Below are 27,893 nucleotides of genomic sequence, written 5' to 3' on the forward strand. Positions count from 1 at the left end.
ATTTTAACCCAAGTTTGCATGGAAGAAATAAGGCTAAAATTATAACTGAAATGAAGGAGATCAAAGATAATGTGTTGGCGACATCTAAACCCGGTGCCAACACTCACTTTTACAAGCCTCTTCATTTCAATAGAAATAACTTTGGGAGGCAACAGAGCAATGATGAGAGAAACGGCGAAAGAAAGAACAAAATCATTTGTCATAACTGTAGAGAACCGGGGCACATCAAGCCTTATTGCCCTGAATTAAAGGGAAATGATGAGAAAATAGTAGTTACTCTCGAAGCTTCTCATGAAGACAAATACACTATCAATTAAGATCCAAAATATGTTAGAAGCATGTCTTTGTCCCAACTAGTGAAAGCTCTTCAACTGCTCCTTAAAAGCTCATCATCCATTACTGGTGCCATGGTCTCCTCTTCCTCACGTTCCGTTAAGATCTCTTGGTTGTTAGATTTCGGTGCTTCTGTCCATGTGACTCCCAATAATTCGGTGTTATCCAACTATAGTGGTAATTCAAGTAGATCTAATTTCTTTACCCCGGATGGATCCTATCTTGATATCAAAGGAATTGAAATTTTTAAAAATTCAAGCTTTTCTATTCCAAAAGTGGGATTTGTTACAAAACTTAAGTTGAATCTTCTTTCAGTTTTCCAAATTACCGATCATGGTTGTAGTATCTCCTTCACATCCAACCAATGTTTGATACAGGATCTCCAGTCCGAGAAGCAGATTATGAAAGGACATAGAGAAGGAGATCTATACTACATGAACTGGTTGATCATTCCTAAAGATACTCTTTGTCTCAATGTACAAAAGTTGAATATTTTTTGTTGGCATCAAAGACTAAGTTATCCTAGCATTTCTAAGTTATTTAATGTATCTTACATGAGTAAAATTTGTAATAAAAAAATTCAATGTTCTGATTGTATTCTTGGAAAAATAAAAGCAATTCCTTATCAAGAGAAAACCTTTTTTGCTTCCAAACCACTTGAATTAATTCACTCGGATGTATCAAGTCCTGCCCATGTTGCTTCTAAAGGAGGATACACTTATTATGCGATTTTTATGGATGATTACTCTCGTTTCACTTGGATTTACTTTCTTAGGCACAAATATAAAGTTTTTGAAACTTCTAAATTTTTTCATAATCATGTTAGAAATCTTCTTAAAACCAATATTTCTATTTTTCATTCTGATTAGGGGAAAAATTTATATTGAATGACTTAAAAATTATTTAAAAAGTCATGGCATTTTACACCAAAGATCATAGGCAAATACGCCTCAACAAAATGATTTGGCTGAAAGGAAACGTAGGCATATAGTTGGGAGCTCATATATATATATATATATGGGACTTGTGTCCCTTTTGATATACTTCTCTTGAGCATTTATTAATAAAATATTTATTTTTTATATTGTGTTCTCTTGTACTCTTTGAGTTGTGCTTGTGTGCACCTTGTGACTTTGTGAGTATCGTTAGTGGCATATGTTATGTAATCCATTAGTGGCTTTGTATCTTCGCACTTTTGAAGGCACTCCATTACAGGCATAGACTTGGACACAATGAGGCTGGACAAGCACCGAGATATAAACCTTGGGTCAAGCCTAAACCTGACTTGTTCACAGTTCTAACAGTTTACTTCAGGTCATAAAAATTCATTTCCGGCATTCTCACAGTTGCAAAATGGAGTGCCCTAGTTTTACATCTTTTATTTACCAGTTAATCTCAAGAATGATAAAGATCACTACCAGAATGCACCTGCAGAAAATGAAACAGAAATAAAAAGGACAACAAACCTTTTTGAAATACAATGACGCTTCCTTTGCTACTGCATATGGTAAAGGAATGCATTCAACCAAACAGTGGCGACGTTGTTGTGATAAAGCCATTGCTGTTTCGAGGAATATAACATCTTTCTCCTGTTCTGCAAACATCTTAAGCAGACACTTTTTAAAGTTGCGCAATTCATCCCATACATCATCATCAAGATTTCTTGTGGATGATTCATGCTGTAACCAAAAAAAAAAATCACCTCCATAGAATATTGAAAATGGAAAGCATGGATTTGTAGAGGACATGATCAGGATGCATGAAGCACCTGCTGTTCCAGCACCCAACTCAAGGAAGTAAGCTCTGAAAGTTGGAACATAGATAAGTAGCTACTTGCCTCTGATGGGAGCATGCCCTCAACTTGTACTTTTCGATGAAAGCATGCTTCTCATCATGTCCAATCCATTTCATATGCAATGGGAATTTATGTACATTACAATTAGAAAAGAAAAAAGAAAGAACAATGAAAGAGGTCCCACCTGCATGGGCAAAATGAAGCAATGACCATCCACAACTGGCTTCCAAGGTGGCAGCATTAAATATGATAAATTCCCTATTGATATAACTAAATGTTTTGGCCTACTTGGATTTTCAAAACAGAACTGGCAACGCTCTTGCTGAGTCAATATGCGTTTCTGAACGTTTTCATGCTTAACTAATTCATGTTTATTTGTGTCCTTTCTCTTCTGCTTCACAGCTGAAACATTATCATAGTCATATTCATTGTCTGCCTGATCAGATGCTTTGTACTGCCTATTCTGCACTATTTTCACAGCTAGATGCATGTCAGCATTCTCTTCTGCTTTCTTTTGTTGAACAAAGATGTCAACCAATCCAGATCTACACCACAGAGAGAAAAAAGAAGCAGAAAAAGATAAGGTAAAGCAAGAAGAAAAATAATTGCATGTGTATGACACTCAAAATTTTTAAAAATTCACAAAATGAAGCACAAAGTTAAGTAGCCAAAGAGAAAGGAACATAAAATGAAAGTTTAAATACCATTATCTCAAGAAAATTACAAAATATTCCACATGTTTCTTCTAGGACATCAACCGACCAAAACTTTGAAAAAGGACATCCAGGCTTACCGGCTTGGATTACTCATGAAAGAACTCATTTCATCCTTTTTCTGCACCTCTGTCATTCTCTCTCTCTCTTTCTGAAACAAGAGGCATGAGAATGTCAATAACCCTAAAAGAATCAATATGTAAATAAATCATGTGCTTTCTGAAATAGAAAGAAGCATGTCATAGTTTGGCATGCAATGAACATGTGGTAGTTGTTAGTTAAGAGAGAGAAGATGCACAAAAGAAACTAGATTTGTGGAGTACAATGGAGAAAAATGGTTTAAGAATTAGTACAATAAAAATAGAATATATAAAGTGCAAGTATAGTGGGGAAGCTAACATAGATGCTATAATCAAGAGACAAGATTTTGCCATTCAAAAAGGCAAGGTTTAGATATTTAGGATATATTTTACAACAAGATGGTGGATTTGAAGATCTTACCAAGAGAATTTGCCAGGGCCAGACAAATTGGTGACAAGCTAGTGGAGTGCTATGCGATAAATGAGTGCATCTACTATTAAAAGAATGTTTTTACAAGACTGTTCAAACACCAACACCTTTGTATGGTGCTGAGTGTTGGATAACTAAAAAGCAACAAGAGAGCAAAGTGCATGCACGGAGATGCATTAGTTAAGGTGGATGTATGTAATTAATTGCAAAAAAAGATAAATCAGAAATTAATATATTAGAAAATGTTTAGCAGTATCAATAAGTGAAAAAAAAATATAGAATGTTGTTTAAGATGTTTTAGACATGTGAAAAGACCTACCATTGTGTCAACAAGAAAGGTGAACACGAAGCAAGTTGAAAGAATTAGGAAAAGAGGAAGACCATTTAAGACTTGAAGGAAGGCAGTGAGAGGGAACAAGAACAACTATAAGGTGACTAAGGTTGTAGCTCTGGACAGGAAGGAATGGAGAAACAATAGTCATAAAGCTGACCCCATGTAGTTGGAATATGGCTTGATAATGATGATGATCATATGCAAAGCATAAGAGTGTCTTTCACTGTGCATATGCAAGGTGCTTGTGTATGTATGTGTGTGAGCAATCTCGTGGGTGCATGTCTCAGGTCTTCTTCACTAAATATCGATTCTAAATTGAATTGAATTGCCTAGTATAAGAAAAATAGCATGCTTTCACTCCATGAACACAACAATTTTCTTTATTTTTTCAACACATTGTTTGGTAACGGGCACGAAAGAATCCATATGAAACATAATCAGGAGCTAGAGGATGAAAATATTCATCTTACCAAAAGCTTTTCTGCTTCTTCATTCTTTCCTTTCATACGAAGCTGCAATACTTTAGCTGCCAACTGATTTGCGCTCATTGATTGGTTTCTAGTTGAACTATTTTCTTCATTCTCATTAGTATTGGCAGAAATAAACTGGGATCTACCATGTTCATTTTCAACAATATTTGTAGGTGAAGAGATAGAGATGTCCTCAACATCCTTTTTCTTCTGAAGATTGAATGATTGCAGGAAGCCACCATCATTAGTGAATTTGTTTAAACAAGAGGCTGCAGAAGCGATGAGTTCAGCATGCCCCTCAGATCTATCCACATATTTTCTTTTCCTCCAGGAGAGAGAATCATGTGCTTTTGGTTCTTTCATATCTGGATTACGGACAGAGATGCCTTTTAGATAATCATGCTTAATAGTTTGCACCTTTTCATCATGACTCTTCATTTCATCATCATTCACACATCTTTTGATGCTTTCTGTGCGCCCTCTCTTTCTATCTTTTATTGCATGCAGATGGGCATGAGTAGGAGCTGCTCTGTTGTGAGCCAGAGAAAGTGTCATCTGTCCAAGAGAACCCCATCGTTCTTCAACAACCTGTAAAATCAAAGATGGTAATTAACTGCTACCATTTGCTGCAGTTTTCATTTGTCACAGGAAGTTAAGAAAACCTTATCTAGTTTTCGTCCCTCCCGAGCTGCTTGCTCTTGTGCTCGTTTTAAGGATTTGAATCGCCAGCTTGCACCACCATCACCAACAACAGGAGAAGAAATAAACTGGCTCTGATCAGGTTCTGTGTTGGCGGTTTCTTCTGGATAACCACTTCCATTGTCTTTGAAATACGGATTCAATTCCTTAGGATTTGTCTTTTTGACCTGCCAGTTGTAAGCAACCAAACAACTCATCAAATAACCATATTTAGAGGGACAAAACTGTATATGTATAACCAAGAAATAAACTTGATCAAAGCCAAGATTTAATTGTATATAGATTACTAAAACACCTACTAAAGTATGATCACACTTCTTTTTCTTAAGACAGTGTAAGAAAAAGAAGTGCGATCATACTTTAGTAGGTGTTTTAGTAATCTATATACAATTAAATCTTGGCTTTGATCAAGTTTAAAACTAAATACCTATTTAAGACAGTGTTCTATTCTTTTGAAGACTCTTTTGTCTCTCATTAAAGCTTCTTAATGGCAAAAAAAGACTCTCACTTTTTTCTTGGTTTCAAACTCAATGGGTCAAACTATCATGTTTGGGTCAGCAATATGGAGGCTCACATCAAGGGTAAGGGTCTTTGGGGTTACATCCAAGGTACTATTCTGGAACCCAAGCCAAAAATCACTATAATAAAAAAAGAGAAAATAAAAATTCTTGACGGAGAAGAGAGAGCAAAAGCATTTGAAGAATACAACAAAAAGCATGAAGAATGGGAGATGAAAAATTATAAAATTCTCTCACGGATCTTTTCTTCAGTTGAGACTAAAATAAATGCAAATATTTTGAAATTTAAAAAGGCGTCTCAAGTTTGGAAATATCTTGAGAGGATGCATACCTCAAGAGATTTATCCCACAAGTATTATCTCTAGAAAAGGGCTTTGACCCTTCAACAAGGCGAATTGACTATTAGAGAATATTTCGCCGAATTATCATCTATTTGGGATGAGCTTGTTATGCTCGAACCAAAATGGAGTGGAGAAGCCATTGATCTTCGACACAAACAATTGAAAGAATATCGGTTTTTTAATTTTTTGAATGGGCTTAGACCCGAATTCGAGCAAATAAGATCTTCCCTTTTGTCTTCTTTCACTTCTCCACCTCTTGAAGATGTTCTTACTAAGATAAGTGAAGAAGAAACTTGATTGGGAATGAGTAAAATCAATCCAAGTGTTCTTGCTATGCCTCCAAACAAAGATAAGAATGAAGGACCTATACCGTTTATAGACCGGGGAATAATTTGAAAACATATAAATCCCCTCATTTTAATAAATTCCAAAATCAAAATCAAGGAGCAAGAGAAGATGGTGGTCAAAATGGTGGCCAAAATGGAAGGTACCAAGGAAGAGATTATGGTAAAATCATTTGTCATTTTTGCAAAGAACCGAGACACATTAAACTGGTTTATCCAAAATGGAAAAAGAAGGTGGCCATGTCTACTGCTAAAATGTAACATGTAAATACATATATAATATATATATATTATTTTTATAATATATATTATATATTTTTATTTTTATTTATTTTTATTCTTTCTTTTTTATTTTCTTTATTTTTATTTTTTTCTAGTTCACTTTGAACTGGATGGTCAGATCTCGTTAGATCTTGACCATTCCTATAGTCGTTGGACTAGTCCAACGACTACAAATAGAGCCGTTGGACTAGGTCCAACGACTCTTACCTCACTCTTCTTCTTGTATATATAGGGGTGAACCCCTCCTTTGTAAAACAATGCTTCTTAAGCATTTTTGTGTATGAATAAATTATTATTTATTTCAAGTGTTCTACAATTTATACCCTTTCAAGGGTCATGCTTATAGTGTCTCCAATAGACACGTGTTTGAGAGTTGTTTGTGCATTTGTGGAAGACCACCATTTCATTACATGGTATTAGAGCCGCGAAGACCTTAGATCTTGAAGTGCTTCTGCCTCAATTTCCGTACCTCATTTGCAAAAAGTGTTTCATCACCTTGTTCTTGGCTCAAAAAAAATTGTTTGAAGGAGGACTTGGGTTACAAAGAATTGGTTTTGTATCATCTTTCTTATTCTCTATACTTTCTCTCATTCTCTTGTCTACATTTTTTGTCTACAATAATAAGATCACCATCATACCTATAAAGCTAAATGATACTAATTATGTAATGTGGGCTCCGATTGTGAAGCACCACATTTGAGGAAAAGGGTTATGGGGTATAGTGGATGGTTCCGATCCGGAACCTAAACTATCTCTTACCAAGAAAGAGGTTGATAAAGAGGTTCCTCTAAAGGAAGAGGAGAAGAGCAAGGCGTTAACCACTTATGAAAAGAAATGGAAAGAGCGGAGGATAGGGCATGCAAAAATTATGTCATAGCTAATTAATAGCCTAGACATTAAAAAATGCTCTAGTCTTGCTAAGTTTGAGCATGTCGATAAGGCTTGGAAACAAATCTGGAAATGAAAGAGAAGAGCAGCAGCTACATGAATGCATATCAGTTACTCTATTATTATCATGATAATATGAGGAGAACAGCCTAAGCATATCTAGGAAAAAAAAATCATAGGAACAGGTCAACAGATTTAAAACCCTGGAACCAATAAAATGGGCTTCCTATAGCATGTCTACCAATGCCAAACTGGTATCTCCAGATGCTGACACTAGGTTTTTCAGTAAATACGCACATACACGCATGTGAGACAAGCTATGACAATCAGGAAATTATATGGTGCATAAGATTTGCAAGACAAAAGGCCAAAGCTTCATATCAGACATAGACAATGACATATCACAGACATTGTGAATCCGCCCATCATCAAACGTGTTAGGCATCTCTCACTGTTTTATTGAACCAGTAGTTCACAAAAAATCACTAATAGCATGCAAAACTTGGCAGGCACTGCAGGCAATATAAAGATCAAAACTCACATGTAAACTGGTGTTTTAGATCTCTTGAAAAACTATTGACCTATTCCTCAAAAGCACCGTTCATGCAAGCTAAAAGGTCCATTCCAGGTGTTGGTAAATTGACAACTAAAAGAATGAGCGGACCACAAGCTCGTATTGCCAGTACCAGAGAAGGAATTGCATAGGTCAAATACATATAGCACACACAAAACTCATTTAAGCAATCATTATAAAGAAAAATACCAATCACACTGGCAAAGTTGTTAATCCAGTTCAATAGTAATCATACATTCTGTTGCAAAGTGAACATATTAGAAACTGTATCTGCATGGAAAAGTAAAGCTTAGATATATAATAGGGCAAAGGTTGAACATGACAGCCTAACCACATAATGCTGCAATACCGACTTTTGGATGATGACAATGCATGTGTGCATATACAAAATCGACAGTTGAGGGAACTAACACAAAAAGATCAAGAGGCAAAAAAGGAAAAAGGGAGTATAAGATGTTTAACACAAGAAACACGCAGTATCTTAAGTTAGTTATCGGAAAACAACCTCTATCTCTTCAACCATAGGCTCCTCTTCAGCTTCAACTTGTTGGGCAGGCTGTCCAGCCTGCTGCTTACGCACAGGCCTAAGCATCCATTCCAGACCCATATGTTTTCTAGCATGCTCTGTATCATCCTGATCATGTTTTTCTCTTCGACTATCTGCAATAGATAAAGAAGGCTAATCAAAAGGTGATGGCACTCATTGGTTAAACTAATTCCCCTCAATTCTAACACGAAATTAGCAAATCCACCTTTTTCCTTCTTATGCTCATGTTTTTGCTGTCCCTTTTGATGTTTTGTGTCTTCCCCAGTGGAAGAATAGGCACCACTTTCGGAGTCAGATAAAGAAGCTCCTGAAGAGTACTCTTTTTTCCTTCCTTTTGATTTACTCCTCGACCTTTCTTTTGCTTCTTCACTTGAAACATCAATTTCGTTTTTCCTGTCTCTCCGTTTCCTTCTGCGCTTCTTGCTTCTCTTCCTTTTCTGGTCATCACTTTCTTCAGTCTCAGAACTGCTGCCCTCATCTTCAGATAATGACGAAGAGAAAGGATCAGATGAATACCATTTCTTCTTCCGCTTCGATCTGCTATTTAACTTCTCGATTTCTTCATCATCAGAGCTCTCGTGGTGGGTTTTCTTCTTCCTCCTTCCTTTTTTGTCCTTCTTTCTAGATTTTGCCCTTCTTTCCAGAGGAGAATCGACAAAAGAATCACGCTCTGCCTACGATTATGCATCCAAATAATCACAAACACGGATTTCCCAGCCAAGAGAAGTGAATGGCCAAGAGGAATAACAAAATCAACAGCTACCCAACAACAAGCAAGACAACAAGAGAAAAATAAACAGCAACAAACACTCGAAGGTGGTCATATCTCACATCTTCAATTTTATCTCTAGGGATAAACTTTACACCAGCAAGCATCTTGCTCCAATTCAATGTTCACCTAAGCTAACTGCAGCAGAGAGAGAGGTTAGCTAAGTACGAAGAAACTCTTAAGACTCAAAGAAATGCAAAAGATGTTAATGAAGAGAACCTAAGCCACCAACAAGAAGAATTCCAATGAAGAGAACCTAACCGATTCACAAAAAAAGGTCTTGCTTTATCTTAAAAGATCATGTTTAGTGAATCGACACAAGCGTATAGCGTATGCGTTCAAACTGTGGGCAAGTTGTGAGTTCTACAAAGGCCTCAACTAAGAAAAATCTACCCATTTTATCTTCAACAATAATTGGTTTCTATAATTCATTCTCCACACAACTACCAGGAAGACCACACCACAAAAACAAGGATCTAAACTGTAATATCCGGAAGAATTAGGGTATATTTAGTCGATTTGGGTCTAGGACCCGATATCCGGACCCATAATGGAATCGATAAATGGGTGTTAAATTCGGATTTTTATAATGAATTTAATTAGGAAAATACTCAAGTATTAGGGTCGGATCCACAGTTGGACCCGTAAGGATCCAACTGAGGATCCGTTAGCACAGAAAGACCCGGATCCATGCACATGTTGGATCGGGTGTTGCGGGTCGCAGGGTTTGGACCCGGACCCGAGTGCGAGTATTATGAAATCAAAGTAAAGAATCGTGCCTCAAGCACGATTCTTGCATTTCAAGGAGGCAAGAAGGGTGAAAGGGGGAGGTTACGCCGAACGTAACCAACCCCTCTTTTCTCGGAAGGAGGTGGAAAGGGGGGGGGGGGGGCTCGGCATTAAAAAGGAGGGGAAGCCCTCACATTCAGGGTTTTGTTTCTCTCACTCGACCTCCCTCTCTCTCACGACCGGTGCGCACACAGTGGAGGAAGGAGCCTTCACGGCTGTAGGGGGGGAAACACCATCGGCCTGCACCTCTTCGCGACGGGAGCCTCCAGCCGCCGGAAATCACCGTAAAAAGGTACGGCTATTCTCGGAAATGGGTGAGGGATCGAACATGGGTTCGATCTTGTATGAGGGTTTGAGGGTAGGGTTTGGGGGTTTACATTAGCCCTAAACCTAAAACCCCAAATCGGTGAGATTGGGGTTTCGGATCTTCCATGTGAGGGGTTATGGGGATAGGATTTCGGACTGTTACGGGGGTTTTTCTTTCAAGAAATAAAAAGAGGGGTTTAGGGGTAACGATCCGGGTTGGGGAATAAGGCTGGTCCAACCCTAAACCCTAGGATTTTCATTCTTTGCCGACATGGGACCAGTGAAGGGCGAAGACAACCGGTTACGGCAGTCCAGTTCTTGCTTGGAATACCCCGGATTTGGGGATTCTTGAGCCTGGAAATCGATGAGCACAGGCTGGGTGTGTGTGAGTGCGTTAAGCTAGGGTTTTTTGCTATATCTCGTGTGCTCAAATTTGTAGTAGATCACGTTATATATAACCTGTTATTTTCTTTGATATTCTGAAATTAATTGCCTTGAATACAACAGGGAAATGGTAAGTTAGAAGCTGAAAAATTAGATGAAGTTGAGGGTGTGTTTAGATCATGATTCTTACCATTAACTCGATGAAGTTAAATATGTTATTGTTGCATGTATGAGGATTTTGCTATGTCTGAATTTACACATTTGTACTCTTGAAATGTGGAGGAAGTAATGGAAGATTATGGTTGCTGTGTCAAATCTGTTATCCTATAATAGAAAAGATTGGTTACAAGGGTTGCACAGATGTTGTAACAGGCATGACAGCAGCCGCCCCGTTGGATACCTTCAATGGGTACCGATGGCTGCCAATATTAGTATTTTTTATGCCATTACTGTCTCTCCATGGTCGGCTGCTAAGGGTGGTTTCTTTGTATAAAGACCACCAGCCGTATGGGACTAGCATGTTTGTGTTCTTCTCTGTTTTTTTTTGTTATGGTGTATATGCAGTAATATGAGCAGGGGATGTGCTGGATGCTCTCATCTAGCTAGTCCAGCCAGCAGTCTAAGTAGTGTGGACTACTTAGACAGTAGGACGAAAGGCCTGGGAATGACAAGCCTAACTACTCCTCATAGTAGGTGCTGGAATTTACACAATTGTTGATGGATGGATGAATGATCGCATTTCATTTTATGATATTTAAACGTAAGCTTGGTTAGTATACTGCTGTTTGTCTTAATCATGAATGCTTGTTGAAATATGTGGCATGTTACATGGAAGTATGTATTGTTTAAAGCCTCATGTGCATACATGGATCAATGTGGGTTTTAAAATGTGATATCATGCATAGATTGTTGTCATGAATTTATGAACGATGGATGAATGCATAAGAGGTAGGGGGTGTCATAGAGACACTTGTACATGGATAGTACATGCATATGGTGTGGTAATTTATGCACTTTATTAAGAAAGTTGGTTTTGTTTCACATTGGCTGCATCACTTACACAACGTAAGATGGTGGCATACAACTACACTGTTCACATGGTATTCGTGGGCGGGAGTTCCATATGATTTCTCGCAAGGGTGTATGCGAGCTTTACACTTCACGTTTGCATAGGGTGTTGCAAAATTTAGAACTGAATTAAATAAACACATAATAAAGGACAGTGTAACCTTTGATCTGAGGTCTTCCATCTGGAGAATGGAGATCTTAGAGTTTCCAGTCCTGGGGAGGCTGTGAGGATACAAAAACTCCATGTGCGTGAATTTTGGTCCCCAGAACCCGATATGAAGGTTCTTTCTCCTGGCCACGGTTTTAGGGAGAACCCGCCACTTTACCCGGGAGTGGTGGTGTTGGTCACAGCTGTGAATTTGTTTGGTACCAAAGGAAGTGGCACTTGTGGGCGTGGGGTGTCCCCAACATTAGATGGGGAGGTCTAATGTTCCGAGGGTGACTCGGTCGAGGGCTAGGTTGGGACCCAGTAATAAAATACCAAATTGTGTGTTAATCTACCCTGGAAACCTACTTGACCTCGGGGTTTTTACCCGTTTGGTGTATCCGCGGGCGATGAAAATTTAAAAGAGAAACCTAAAGTTGTATGCATTAAATAAGGACATGCATATGGAAAGAAAACTCAAATGTAAGTGTATGATAATAAGGAAGTCATGCATTTTCTTCTTTGCACTATGTCATGCATCAATTGAAATTATCTCTAGTTCATGATATGGTAAATGTATGCAATTCATTTCTTAAAAAGCATGCTGAAATGTTTTAGTATTTCTATGTGTTACTGTCTTACTGTGCTTTAGCCGTGAGTATGAATAAATCTGTTACACTTATGCAGGATCGGATGTTGCATGTTGGTTGTATCTGTACTCACTCAAACCAACATATGAAATCTTACTCATGATCTTTGTCTTACCTAATTTCCTTGAAATAGTAGTGCTCAGAATTTTGTTCTGACCCTTCTACTTCGTTGGTTTTACAGGAAATGGCGAGCAGTGAGAGATGAGCTGTTCACTATGGATGGACGAGGTTCACAATTGGGAGTGGATAGTTCAGTAGTGGCAGAGGGATTTTATTTTTGTTTTTTATTCCATTGTTCTCTTCAGTTCTTGTATTCTTTAGTTGTATAAAGCATGGTAATAACAATTTTACTTCGGTTCATAAATAAATAGTTGGTGTTGCTACTCATTGATGATGATTGTCAGTACTTTGTGGTGATGGGATATCCAATGGAAAGTGGAACTGTGAGGACCTCAGATCCTTGGGAAGGTTTTGGTATAAAAAAAAAAAAATTTCTCGCATTTTTGAAGAGGAAGGAGTTGGGGTCGTTACATAAACTCCATCGAATTGCTAACAAATCAAGACCACCAACAATTCGTTAGAAAGACAGAGGGAGAGTGACACCTTCCGTCGCCAGACCTCCTTATTCGGTCGATTGGTTGGAAAGGAAAAAGTAACGAACAAAGAAACTATTGGTGGTTCCTCGTGTTGAGGTAAACAGAGAACGGTTGCCAACATAGCAGGGGAACCCCTGCAGATCAGAGAGAGAGAGGATCTGACCCAGGGGCGTGCGCTGGAGTGGCAGCCGGACGGTGGACGGCTGGATCAGAGCGAGAGACCGTCGAGGGCCATCCACCCATCGTTTTTACAATGGGTCGGGTCGGGCCCGGGTGGTGTCTACCCTACACCCAACGTCCTTACTTGGATCTGCGGTTTTTTGGGGAAATTTCTATTTATGGGACAATCTTTTACCCTTAATTATAAATATAGGCCACATGTTTCTAAAATTCTAAATATGCATCAAACATTTCCCCAAAACTTTCAAACAAAGGCATGCACTTATTATTGTCCTTTACCTCTAAAAACTATATGTAAAATTACAATAGTGACCTTCATCATTTAAAAGTTCACATGGTTTACTTTTCTTTTTTACGAGAATAAGTAATTTTAAGTTTTTAAAGGACAATAAAAAAACAAAAAAGGACTCACCTTTTCACGGGTGTTGACCTCAGCTGAGGTTCTATTTAACAGTTTTCAGGAAAAGGTTGGTCCATCTTTAAAATTTTAAAAACATGTAGCTCATATTTAGAATTAGGAACAAAAGGTTAGGCACTAAATAAAATTTTCTCTTTTTTTCCTTGACTATCAGAGAGAGAGAGAAGTGGTAAATGATTCCTGGAAAGAGTTAAGGGTTTTGAATCTGCAACGTTCCACCACAGGAAGACGTGCACCACAGCTCCTACCAACCACGTGGAGCCCCCATTTGTAAGATTTACTTTCTCATTCGAATGAGAAAGTGAATCTGATTTGTACAAACAGCCTAACATAAAAAGTTAAGCTGTGAGAAAGTGACCCACTTTCTAATTTGCTTGAGATTCAAAATCACACGAGACCCCATGTGATTCTAAATCTCAAGCAAATTAGAAAGTGATTCTGAATCATGTTTTTTGATAGTACAAAACTTAGTTGAAAAAAATATTTTACTTTTCAACAAAATTTAACGTGGAACAGATTGGCTCAATTTGATATTGAAATAAATGGATCCAGTTCGGCTAAGCCCATGATTTAAACCCAACACATTATTATCACATATCTTAATTCTAATCTTATCATAATCTTAAATCCTAAATATTATAAAAGCAGAAGAAAAAGTATCATGTGTAAAAAGTTAAATGCTTTATAATTCTTTTATTAATTGACATTCTTGTCACCACCGTGGAGTCAGTCAGGTGGCCAGCAATGTGGTTGTGAGGGTGGTGAGATGAAGGCACCCGATCAAACCTCACTGGCACACGGGTGTATCTGTAACTTTCACAGGTGAGTCACATAAAGCAGGGCAATCATGGGGCTCCAATTGGGGTTTTCCTCTCTTCTAACAGTGTTCCTCATAAAAAAAAATTGGCATTCTTGTCATGTGAGTTGACATAGTAGCCTAACTCGTTCTCTTCAATTCCTCGTGAGCTTCTGCAATCATCAAATCGAGATTAAACGGGAAACAATTACTCAAACTCGCTGGCTGCAATCATCAAATCGTGATTAATCGGCTACAAGAAATATAGTGATTAATCAGGAAAAAAACAGTTAGCCTGTACACATTGAATATATCGTGATCATGATTTCTTATATTTTAAATATATTTATGTGCAGATATGCCTAACTTGAAATTAGAGAAGCTTATATTCTTTACCATATTTAAGATAAGAAAGGTTTTTCATGTTATCCAAATATATATATATATATATATACACAACAACAAACTACGCCTTCATCCCAAAACAATTGGGGTCGGCGATATGAACCAAAAAAGAAAATCATTCTAAGTCTTCCCCATGAATCTTTCTCCTCCAATCATTTCTATCCAATGACATGTCCTCTCCAATGACATGTCCTCGGTGAGGTTCAAAGCATTCATATCCTTTCCTATCACCTTCATCCATGTCTTCCTCGGCCTACCCCGACCTCTTTTAACTAATATATTTTCCCATTTCTCCATCCTTCTAACTGGAGCATCATTAGGCATTCGCCGAATATGTCCAAACCACCGTAAACGATTCTCTCTCATCTTATTTTCAATGGGTGCGACGCCTACCTTCTTCCGTATCTCCTCGTTCCGAATCTTATATATATATATATATATGTATATATATATATATATATATATATTATTGTTATTTTCAATATATTTTGTTCTGCATTTGTTGTGTGGAGAAAAGTTTATTTATGACAATTTAATCATGGATACATAGCAAAAGTTTGATTAGAGATACCAGTTAAGCGAAAGTTCAACTTATTAGGGTGCATCAGAACCTGCCCGTTGTAACACATGATCATGTTTAGGTTATGCTGGGTCGAAGACCTGGAAGATCGATATAATTATGAGTTATTTATAACATGTTTTTTACTTAAGTCATATCTCTAAGCCTCAACCCAACTTGAACTTGTATCAGGTTTAAGTAGATACAAATAGCATTTATCATTTTTGTATTTGTACTGGAATTCATTTTGGATTGGATAATCAGCACATATCTGATCCATTAATAGCCAGAAGTTACACGCACCACCCAGCAGATAGTTGAACCACTAAGATGATTAATAAAATTGGCCACAAAGGGCTCTGCTCTTCTGGTATGGGCGACTTGTGAACGTCACCAAGTTGATGGGACTTCACAAGTTCAAAACCCATGGATGTCATCCCTTGCTTCAAGATCGAAGTTGGGTGTACTCTTCTGTAGGCAGGGGAACCTCAAGGGTTTTACCAACCACCGGCCAGCCAATGTGCAGTCGATGATGAGGGGTTTATCCCTTGGGCTATCCAAAAAAAAAAAAAAACAATAATTAATAGTAAAAAACGACCGCCACTGGAGTTGAAGAAAACAACAAAGGTGCAATTTACTCATTTGTCTGAACAGCCAAGCTGCTCTAACATTGGAAAAAAGTTGCAGTCAATTGCAAATTTTGTGTGCGATTTTTCGGAGATGGGGCGATGAGACGATGCAAGTACAAAATCAGAGTTTTCTCATCGCCTGAATCTCTCATCGTGGTTAGTTGGTGATTTAGTCGACCAGTCGCTGAGGATGGCTACAGTAAATTGAGAATGCAAGGGCATTTGCATAGAGTTTTCATAAAAAAGAAAGTGTTTTTATTTGTAAGGCGAGCTGGGGTTAGGCCGACCCCTACCAGTTATACAACTATACCATTGGGTTTTGAACCTGCAATGTCCTAACACAAGGTGAAGTAAACCAGCTGCTCCTACCAGATAAGCAGAGCCCCCTTTGGTATAAAAAAAAAGTGATACTCACCTAGGCACACTGTAATTTTTTCAAAAAATTAATGAGGTACTATTTATAAACCTCTCTCTCCCCCTTTTTAATAGGCATAAAATGAGGAATCTCTCTGTAAAACGTCTTTCCCCTCTCTTTTTTTATGATGAAGAAAACCCTGACCTAGAACTGGGTCACTTCCTACCTTCCTACAAGGTAAAACTCCGAGTTGAGGACACAACCACCCGGCCTTACGTGCACCTTCCCCCCTTCTTAATAGCTATAGAATAAAACTATTTTGTAATGTTTTAAAATTATCAATATGTTTATACTTTTTTTTTTACTTTCAATCTTGATAATATATATGATGTAAACTTTTTTTTACCATTTGAGTATCTTATAGGGCCCGGTCATATAAGCGGGCCGATTATCTAATGAATCATAAAATAAGATATGAAAGTGTTACTGCATTAAAAAAAATTGTTGTATTTTTTTTATCTCATCTATATATGGTTCCGAATCAAATCCTTAGTTGCTTGGTGCTTTTTAAATATACACAAAAAATTTGTTTTTGCTTTATTTGTTTGCTGGATTCAGTAACATCATATAAATTCAGGTTTGGATTCAACTTCGCTTCATCAAAACTTGTTCGGATCCATATTTGGATTCGGTGTAATTGCTCCAATTTTGGATTTGAATTCAGGTCAACTATTGCCAGCTTGTATATAATCCATTTGCAGCCTTACTCTCTCACATACGTATGTCAAAGAGACGTGGACACTAGGATACGCGAAGCCGGTTTCACTCGCAAGTTTGAAAATTTTCCAGAAAATAGGACACTAGGATGTGGAATTTTTTAAATTTTTAATAATTGGAAAACTATTTGTTAATATTTTAATAATAAATTGCACTTTTATTAAAATATTAAAATAACAGTTGCATGTGTTAGAGTATCCGAGCGTGTCCACTCGTATCACTAGAGATACACACCGAAAAGGGCATGCCCTTGTAACATAGGACATACTTATGAAGAAGTTGCCACTAACATGGGTCAAGTAAACCCCTTCCAAGTTTGATTGATTAAACATTTGAGATCTATTGAGATCAATGTTGTCTGTATCGGTATCGGCCTTGAATCATTTAGCCAATGATTCGGGTGGATCGGTATCGTCCGATTCTGAAGTAAATCATGAATAAAAAGACAATTAAAAAAATTGTGTCAATCAGAAGTGACACATGTTAAAACCATTAAAATAATATTAAAAATTAATTTCAAGTATTTTTTATATTTATTAAAAATTGTTGATTTAGGTTAGTATCATATCGCTTTTTTGCCGATATGTATCGGCCAATACAAGCTGATTCAGGCTGATATTGACAACATTGATCGAGATAGCTCAATTAATAAAGTATAAAATCGAAAGTTTGTTGTTATTTGGCTCAAAATATAACTTTTGAAACCAAGTTTTTTTGGCAAAATAACTCGTTCTTTTTACTAGTTGTTTAAGGAAGTCTTTTGAAGAAAAAACCCTATTTTATGAAAAATGTTTTGTACCATATTAATCATTGTTGGAAAACACTATAAGTTTATAACAAGAAGGGTTGCCTTAGAGGGCAAGACCTTCAAGGTCATTAGATCCTAAGCTTATCAAATGCTTGTCAAATAAACTTTGAATATTAAATATTAAATGTTAATATTTAGATTTAGACCTGGCCTTGGCCTTTAAAAGTTTTTGAAAAAGTCCTTTGTGACTTTTTTAGGAGGCAACACCTATCTTTTTTTTATAGCCTCTAAGTGTAAGCACATTGAGACGTCAGAGACACATGAAACCTATGTTATAATGGTGGTTGCCCATGATAGAACGGTGGCAATGACATGTGGAGCTCATGTTTGAACGGTGGCCGCTCATGATGGGATGCTAGTGACACATGATGCCCATGATGAGACAACAACTATACATGATGGGACACTAGTAATACGTGAAGGTCCTTTATGACTTTTCTGGGAGGTAACACCTATCCTTTTGGATAGCCTCTACGTGTAAGCACATTGAGACGTCAGTGACATGTGGAGCCTATGTTTTTACGGTGGCTGCCCATGATAGGAAGATGGTAGTGACATGCAGCACTCATGTTTAGACGATAGTCACTCATGATGGGACACTAGTGACACATGGCACTCATGTTGGGATTGTGGCCACCCATGATGAGAAGCTAGTGACATGTTGCAACTATGATTGGCACGGTGGTCACCCATGATGGGATGCTAGTGACACATGATGGCCATGCCAGGTCGATAGCAGCTCAGGATGGGTGAGTTACCTTGCACTAATTGGTTTGGTATACCCTAGCTGCATTATATGAAACATTTTACAAAAAATGATTTACTTCTTCTAGTTTTTTCTTCTTTCGAAGTCTCTCTCATTCTCTCTTTGCTTGTGAAGTTGTTAAGGGTAACTATGTCGTGGTGACTAACCTACCTAGTGCCAGGAGAGGTTAGTATTGCACGAGAGGTGCAAGCTTAGTTGTATCCCAGAAGCGAGGTTGTGTTTAACCCTACTGCACTCAGGCTCAGTCCTGGTGGGGCAACTATCGCTTTCAAGACAATGTCATTGTTGCACGCCTTCAAGCTTCAATCCCACCAATTTGAGAAGAATACTACCAAATCTCCAACAATTTAAAAGTGACAACTTGCCTCTATGGTAATTATTATGAAGATCGAGAACCAAAACATTTCTAAATTGTCTTAGTTCGATATGACTAACTTCAAATGCTGGCAAAACAAGGTCATGATCTTCTTCACAATGGCCAAGGTGGGATACGTGCTCACTGAACTATATCCTCCTGAACGAGAAAAAGAGACCATTGCTGAGAACAAGTGTCAAAAGTGGATGGAAGATGACTATGTGTTCCAAGGGCACATTCTGAATGTATTGTCTGACCTCCTGTTTGATCTCTACTTTGAAGTAGACTTTGTGAAAAAGCTCTGAGAATCTCTTCAGAGCAAATACAATACAGAGGATGCAGGTAACTGAAAGTTTCTAGTTAGTAAATATATGGATTTCATGTTTATTGATAACAAGCAACTTTTACTCCAAAATTAATGAAATGTAATTGTTGGCTCATCAGCTTAAGGTGGAAGCTATAAATCTTGATGAGTCTTTTCAAGTGGTTGCTATAATTGAGAAATTACCCAATTCATTAAAAGAGTATCATAACATGTTAAAACATAAAAACAAAAACTTCACTTCAGAACAACTTCTTTCATATTTTCGTAAGAAGCTCGTTATAGAGACAAAAATAAAGAAGTCAAAGAAGTTGGCACTAAAGTGAATATGATGGATCATAAGCCAAGATTCAAACCTAGTTTAAAATCTAAAAACAAGAAACCCAAATATTTTAAAAAATCTAAACATGAAATTGTTTCACAAGCTCCCAAAGAGAACTTAGTAATTGTCATAAGCTTTGTTTCCATGGTTGAAATGGACAAAGGGTGGTATGAAGATTCTGGGTCTATAATTCACACTTGTAATGACGACATATTGTTTAAAATATATGATATCATGGGGAAGACATTCAAGTCTACATGGAAGACTCTCATCCTACAAAGGTTGAAAGAAAAAGGAGCATGAAACTAAAATTCACATCCGAGAAATGACTTATCCTCACGAATGTGTACTATGTACCCACCGTGACTAAGAGCCTGGTATCAACCTTCCTACTCACCACAAAGGGTTTTAAGCTTGTGTTTGAATCCAACAATATAATATTGTCGAAGAGTCATGTATTTATTGAAAAAGATTTTGTTTCTGATGGACTGCTCAAACTGAATGTGATCAATGATAATTTATTTATTTTTGTTTACTTGTTTGACTCTCTTAATGTATGGCATGCTAGACTTGGTCATGTGCATTTTGGATCCATTAAAAAAAAGTAAATTAGGATTAATTTCTGTTTGCAAGAAGCATGATCATTAATTATAATAAATGTGACATGTATATCCAAGCAAAGTTCTCTAAGAAACTTTTTCATGGAGTGGAAAGAAGCTTTAAAATTCTTGAACTCATACATAGTGATGCTTGTGATTTGAAAAAACACTCCAACTCGTGAGAATAATCTATATTTCATAACATTCATTGACAATTTCTCAAAATTTGCTTATGTTTATTTTATAAAAAGTAAAGATGAATCATTTGATAAATTTAAGATTTTTAAGGCTGAAGTTGAGAATTTTCACAATTATAAAATTGCTTCATTTAGATCAGACAGAGGTGGAGAATATTTATCTCATGACTTCACCAAATTTTGTGAAGAACATAGCATACATAAATAAAATATTATACCTTACACTCCTAAGTACAATGATGTTGCAGAACGAAAAAATATAACCTTAATTGATATGGTGAATGCAATGCTTATTAGTTTTGTTCTTAATTTTAACGAAAAATGTTCATACTGTATGGGTAATTTGACCTGATTCTTTAAAAACCCTATAATTTTTTATATTCTCCCAATGTCCAAAATTGCAAATATTTGATATTGTTATGATCCTTTTACCCTTTTCAACCGCAAATTGAGGCCTTTTTGCGATAAAATTGTATTGTCAGTTGGTTGGGTCCAACTCCCACTTAAATACAAAATAACAGTTTTTTTATGTGGATTTAGACCTCACAAACTTGCATAAATTTATTTGTGAAACTGAAACCAACAAAAATGCAAATATCTAATTATTTTTCATATAATAAAATATTTTGCATAAAATTATTTACAAAATGCCTCTTGCAAATATCCTACTATTTCGCATATACTTTTCGAAATCACATAAATTTATGTGTCAACCACTTACCAATAATTTCGCAAATAGCTTACTTTTTTACATATATTACACTCTCTCGCATGAAGTTATTTGCAAATCTCTATATAACATAAATATTGTACTTAAATATTTATAAAAATATGATAAATATGTGATATTTCTTATTTTTTGTGAATTTCTTGAATTATACGTGTTCGCATATATGTTCCAAAATCTTGTGAAGTATATTTACAAAAATACTACTGATCAGCAAAAATCAAACAGTTTTGCAAAATTGTTTCTTCATGTATAGACAAGTCAATATGATTAACATAGAACTAAATACAGTTGGTTTGCATGAAATCAGATAACTTGAAGTTTAACCATTACAAAGTTACATTTAATACATGAGCTTCGTTACAAAGTTATAATCAAAATTTAACTTGATCCATTCAATTACAAAGTTTAGCTTGATCCATCCAATTACAAATGCAAGTTTAACTTGATCAAATACAAAGGTGCATGATTGTTCACAGCTCAGCTAGCTGGACAGATTCTTCTAACACCTCTCTAACTGATGACTTCACCTTTTCATTGTCTTTCAAACCTTTGGAAGCCCTTTTCTTCATGTGCTTATAGAACTTGATCCTATAATTCCTTATATTTGTGATATCTTACTGGAAATAACATTTTATTAGCAAACAACTAACTACAACAAACATCTCAAACTAGTAAACAACTAACATATAAACACATATTTGCATGAAGTTCAATCTCTAGTTTTTGCCCAAGTAATGCATATATTGTATAACAAATATATCACAGTCATACCTGTAAAATGAGAAAATACCAAGAAAAAAGAAAAGAAAAAAGAAATGAGTTAACAAATAAATGCAAAGTAATTACTCATTCTCTTGTTAAGAAATACCCTTCATCCTTTGTGTTGTCCAATCTTTGTAACAGTAGAACTCAAATTGCGCTAAAAAAATAAACATGCAACACATGCACAAAAAGGAGATAACAAACATATACAAAAAATGAGATAACAAACATATACAAAAAAGGAAATAACATAAAGAAAAAGCGAGTACATTATTGAGTAAGTTATATTATTATACTATTTGTTTAAGGTTTTTATTTAATAAATATGTATTGGGCATGGAATTATACAGCCTAATGTCCTTTTCCTTCATATTCAATTCCCAAAGAACACATTGCTTGTTGCCCCAGTTGAAAGAAATAAGAGTTGCAACATAAATCTAGTATAACGTCATTGTGCACGTAAAAATTTATTCATAAGTATGCGAAGTTGTGTAACAGCATACCTTGTCAACATAAAAAAAATGATACAAGTCATTGCTTTCCAAGTAGTCAGTTGCCTCACTTCACTGCCCTTTAGTTAAGACCATTTGTTGTGAACAAACAATGTTTACTAGTAAGTTTTTATTAATCGATAGTAAAACAATATAAATATCATTTTTATAACTAAAAAAATATACAAGGTAAGGTAAAGGGTCTTCGGCAAGTTGTTTTTTTCTTTGTCTTCATTGTGAGCCACTTGGATTCTTTCTACGAATCTTGTTTGATGCTAAATAGTAAATCCAGTGTGGTAACAAAAGAATAAACAAAATTATGTGCAAACATAAAACTAACACTTACGTCACTTGCCAAGAGTGTATTTGCTAAACTCATACTCTTTCAGCTCTGGGGTGTTCTCTTTTATGGTTTTTCCTTTCTCATTAATTTATTCTTAATAACAAAATAAATTATATATGACTAATATCAAATATACATGCATGATTCAAGAAATTGCGTATAGCTCATGTACGACTAGTTATTCCTTGCTCTTGGAAACTCAGGGCCCTTGAATCACTTTCTTTTGTAAGAACGTGTATGGCCATACATCTCACACTACCTATATATATATATATATATAAAGAAGCAAATAATTAAAAAAATATTGGATATCTAGATAAAAAATAATTAATTAAAAAATAATGAATATATACACAAAGAAGCAATTCATTAAACAACACTAGATATATATACATACTGTTATTCGTGATGGTGCCTGTTGTAGCCAACCTCACTAAATACACTGCACTTGTATGATACAACATCCCTGTGTTATGTTCTCCGTCTATTAACCTTAGGTCCCTTGCTTTGCGAACCACTTTTGGTGGATAAACAATTATAAGAGTAAGTGGAGCAATGTGTGAGACATTATCTGCCATCAAGAAGAATGAATATTGATTATATGCAACTCCATACGATTCAACTTTGAACCACTTATCGCAATAATCCTCTGGTAGGTTGTCCTCATACAAAATGCATGTGATTGCATGTTCGCATGAAATCCCGCTAACCTGTCACTCTTTACAAGAGCACAAGCACTTTTAAAGATCAATATTGTAACTATAAAATTGGTCACGAGCTTCGTACCGTTGACGAAGGCAATGCACTACTTGCACACATATTTGTTGTGCCTTTTTCTTTAGTTCCTCTAGCTTTTCTTTTACTTTTAACACCACAACACATGTCATATGTTGTCCTGCAATCTTTCTTTTCACAAACAGTTTCACCAGCATGAGATGAAGCTTTTCAATAAGTAGAATTATGGGCTTGTCACGTATAACAAGAATTCATGAATCGAAGATTTTTACTATATTAAATGTTAAGCAACTATATCTTTTTGCTTAAAAGTGATAGTTAGCCCAATGTTTTAGATCCACGTCAGTGGCAATATAAATTGTATGCGTCTATGCTTTGTTTCTTAACTTTGTCAAGAAAACAATTGCATTGTTATTTCGTGTTTGCTCGAATTGTATTCTACCAAAATGCACTGAGTGGTGAACTAAATTTCTTCAAAAAGTTCTTCGTCAAATGCTTCATGCAAAATTAAATATGACATGTAGGCTATGTGTGGAGGACAACATACTTTAAATCTAGATGCCTATCTGAGATAATTGTCAATACTCCTCTCTCTCTCTCTCTCAACTTATCAAAGTGTATGAATTCGTGCTTTGATGCCTCTAAAAACCATGCCCATGAATCTTTGAACTTTTTATCAACAACTATAAATGCTAGTGAAAATATATCACTATAAGGATCAATACTATGGGCTGACAACAATATACCCATGCATCTTTCTTTTAAGAACTTGCCAACTACCATAAGAACTATAGGGCATCCCTTAAAAAACCCATTGATGCTTGACCGAAGGATAAGAACATGTACTTAAATCAATATTTTTGATCAGTCATAATATACCCTAGCAATCCTTGATTAGCATTCATCAGATAATCCAAATAGATGGTAAGCATCTTGAAGGACTGTTCTAATGAACCATATAATGCAATTTTAGTGTGTTCTCATCCATACCATGCTTGTTTGTAAGTAACCTCTACACCTTCCTCACAACTGATGTGATTCATGATTTCTCTTGGAGTTATCTTTGGGTTATCGTGCATGCATTTGTGAATAACACTTGAAATTCACTTTGAAGGCACTTTCTCCGCTACAAGGTTTCCCAGTGATCCACAAAATGTATGCTCGCTATCATACCTCTTCACTTGAAAGAAACTTGCTCTATGTTCCTTTGTGCAACGAATCTTTCAGGGGCAATCAACCGTCATGTGAGTGTTCTTCTTCATGCATATAACAATAACTCTACTATTCTTTAAGAATTTTGTTTTGTAGTTATTCTTGATCACATGATCTTTTAAAAACTTATGGCAGTGCTAGAGATCATTAAACCTTTTGCCCAATGCAATTTCTCGAATGTTTGAGTGTGTTGATAGCCATTGAAATTGTTCATAAGCATTAAGCATTTTATTATACAATTTATCATATAAATTAGATGTCTTCACTTCAATGATTTTCAATTGCTCTTCATTGTATAAGAACTCATTAAATAAAAACCAATGGTTTGCATTCTCAAATGTGATTGGTGCATTGCTTTCACCATCTTCTATCGACATGATATACTCATCATCATCGATATCATCCAATTCTGCACTGTCAAAATGACTGTTGCTTTCACTAATTAACTATTTGGTTGCATCAACTACATCAAAATTCATTGCATATATCACTTCATTTGCTTTCATGCATGCATTATTCTTGCATTTTCAACATTTAAGATTAACCATCAAAATATCACATTCGTTATCATACTAATATCTCAACCATAAATTACATCTTGTACCTATCATTGTCGTATGCCCGAAAAGGATGCATGCCATTCAAATTATTACGATGAAGATCAATGCCACTTCTTTGCCCACGTGGTTCTATATCCTTTTTGGTGATCCATTGATCATGTACAACATAAATATCGCCCACTATTTGAGACAATTGCATAATCGACAAAGGACTTAGATCGATAGATAGTACTTGAGATAGATGCGCATTCTCCATGAGATTCACATCATTCCATTGATCAGTTACTCCTTGTTTAACTGCTTCATCATTAACTTTACATACATCCAAGTAAATATCACCACTAAATAACATTGATTCTACATCATCATCATCCTCAATATCTATCTATATTTCTTGGTTGTTTTGAGAATAACTATATTGAAGGCTCAAAGACGCAAATTTCTTAAAGGTAATATTTTTGAAGACAACCATAAATTTGCAATTTTTGTAATCAGACCTATAGTAGTGTACTTTAGACCTTTCAAACATCATCATTAACTACCAAAAACAACCATGATAGTATACTTTAGCCCTTTTAATGCTTGTGCACAGTGAACCATAGCCCTATTATATCAACACAAAAACAACAAATATTAAATAAAGGATAAGTAAACAATCATAATTCATCTACAATAATATATATTTCTATGAAAAAATCGTAAACATAGTAAAGTCTAAACAGAAGTCAATCACAAGGATGATACTGCAACCTCCTCAAAAATATGCATGGGAATATGCAAGTATATATTGTATGAAATTCAGCTTTTGAACCTATAGATGGAGAAGTCGATCACAAGAATGATACTACAACCTCCTCAAAGTGCACAAATCACCACAAGGGTTTTATAGAGAAGTTTTTTGTAGATACAAATGATAAGAAGAAACCCTTGAATAAAAACAAATATATATATGATTCGACAAAATTGGATCTATTAAGAAAAAATGATATAATAAAATTTCACAAATATGTAAGTAGCATATTTACGATTTTAATGGTTTCCTTTAAGTGGAGTTTTACATATAAATTTATGTGATTTCAGGATATATGCAAAACAATATGTTATTTGCGAGAGGGTTTCATAAAATTTTTATGTGAATTTTTTTTATTATATGCGAAAGAGTATATAAAATTTTGAAGGGGTTAGAGATAATGAATGTTTGAGGAGGTTGGAGAAGTGTATTTTTTTTTGAAGTGTATGTTTATATTTGAATGCATGTTTGAAGTTGAATGTTTGAAGAGGTTGGAGAGGATGAATGTTTGAGGAGGTTAAAGAAGTGTTTGTTTTTTGAAGTGTATGTTTATATTTGAATGTATGTTTGAAGTTGAATGTTTGAGGAGGTTAGAGAAGTATATATTTATATTTGAATGGATGTATGTTTGAGGATGTTTAAAGTGTATATTTAAATTGTATTTCCTATTTTGTTTAATGTAACGTAAAAAAAATAAAACTAATATAAAATTTTATTTTTACAGGTTTAAGGCTTATAACGATGACATTTTTGTGTCGTCGTTATAGGCCTTAACACTATGTCGTCATTACAACCTATAACAGTGACATAATTGTCATTGTCATAGGCTATAACATGGAGTTAATTCTTCTCGTTACTGGCTATAACGATGATACATAAATCTCGTCGTTATAGGATGGGACGCCGCTAGTGGTGTTCTCAGTTCCGACGAGATTCATCATCAGTGTTGGGTCACACATTAGCGATGACCTATAAATGTCACCATTATTACTCAACTAAGGCCAAAAAATGATGGCCATTATTTATCGTCGTTATATACCTAAAGCAGTGATAAATAGGCCAATAGCAGTGACAAATGTCGTTGCTATTGACCCTCATCCTTGTAGTAGTTGTATTTAACCCTACTACACCTAGGCTCAGTCCTGATGGGTAAACTATCGCTTTCAAGGCATACCATTGTTGCGAGCCTCCAAGCTTCAGTCCCACAAATCTGAGAAAAATACTACCAAATTTTCAACAAACCGAAATTGTTTATGTGTTTTTTTATGAAGAGGAACTTTCTCAAAGTAATAAAAACCTTAGGTGGGGCCTCACGACCACCTTGACTTACGTGGCTCACCTCTGAAAACTATAGACACACTCGTGCGCCAACGGAGTTTGATCTGGTGCTTTCATCTCAGCACCCTCACAACAGCACCATATTTGGATTCAAAGAAGTCTTCTTGTAATTTCTAATAAATCCTTTAACCTTTTTACAGCCACAAAGAGGAATTCAGTGGAATTAGTTTTCAATTAGGTTGCATTCTCTAAAAGCAAGCACATTCTAGGAGCTAGGGATGCAAATGGATCCGATTTGGTTGGGAGTAGTGTTTACTAAATTTAACTTATTCGGATCCAGACATATTTGGATGAAAAGAGTCTATCAAGTACAGGTTTGACTAGAATAAAATTGATAAGTGGATACATATTTACTAGGATTCAAATGTAAAACCTAAACTGAATCTTGA

The 27,893-nt window shown here is 35.8% G+C and overlaps 1 protein-coding gene across 3 annotated transcripts in view; it reads right to left on the reverse strand.

The window, feature by feature from the left end:
* The window catches only part of LOC149820377 (uncharacterized), a 40,324-nt gene that overhangs the window by 5,299 nt on the left and 7,132 nt on the right, over nucleotides 1-27,893 (reverse strand). The window contains exons 1-9 of one of the 3 annotated variants that reach the window (XM_089982863.1): nucleotides 9,337-9,465; nucleotides 9,180-9,255; nucleotides 8,554-9,022; nucleotides 8,307-8,461; nucleotides 4,818-5,021; nucleotides 4,156-4,743; nucleotides 2,922-2,992; nucleotides 2,313-2,673; nucleotides 1,800-2,012 (exon numbers count right to left, since the gene is read on the reverse strand). In XM_089982863.1, coding sequence (XP_089838989.1) covers nucleotides 1,800-2,012; nucleotides 2,313-2,673; nucleotides 2,922-2,992; nucleotides 4,156-4,743; nucleotides 4,818-5,021; nucleotides 8,307-8,461; nucleotides 8,554-9,022; nucleotides 9,180-9,224 — 2,106 coding nt within the window. In that variant the 5' untranslated portion in view covers nucleotides 9,225-9,255; nucleotides 9,337-9,465. Of the gene's footprint in view, nucleotides 1-1,799; nucleotides 2,013-2,312; nucleotides 2,674-2,921; nucleotides 2,993-4,155; nucleotides 4,744-4,817; nucleotides 5,022-8,306; nucleotides 8,462-8,553; nucleotides 9,023-9,179; nucleotides 9,256-9,336; nucleotides 9,466-27,893 lie in introns of those variants that run through there. The other 2 variants (XM_089982864.1, XM_089982862.1) reach the window with 2 other exon arrangements.

This window comes from Nuphar pumila, chromosome 12, assembly GCF_984573655.1.
Source record: "Nuphar pumila chromosome 12, dmNupPumi1.hap1.1, whole genome shotgun sequence".
Taxonomy (NCBI): Eukaryota; Viridiplantae; Streptophyta; class Magnoliopsida; order Nymphaeales; family Nymphaeaceae; genus Nuphar; species Nuphar pumila.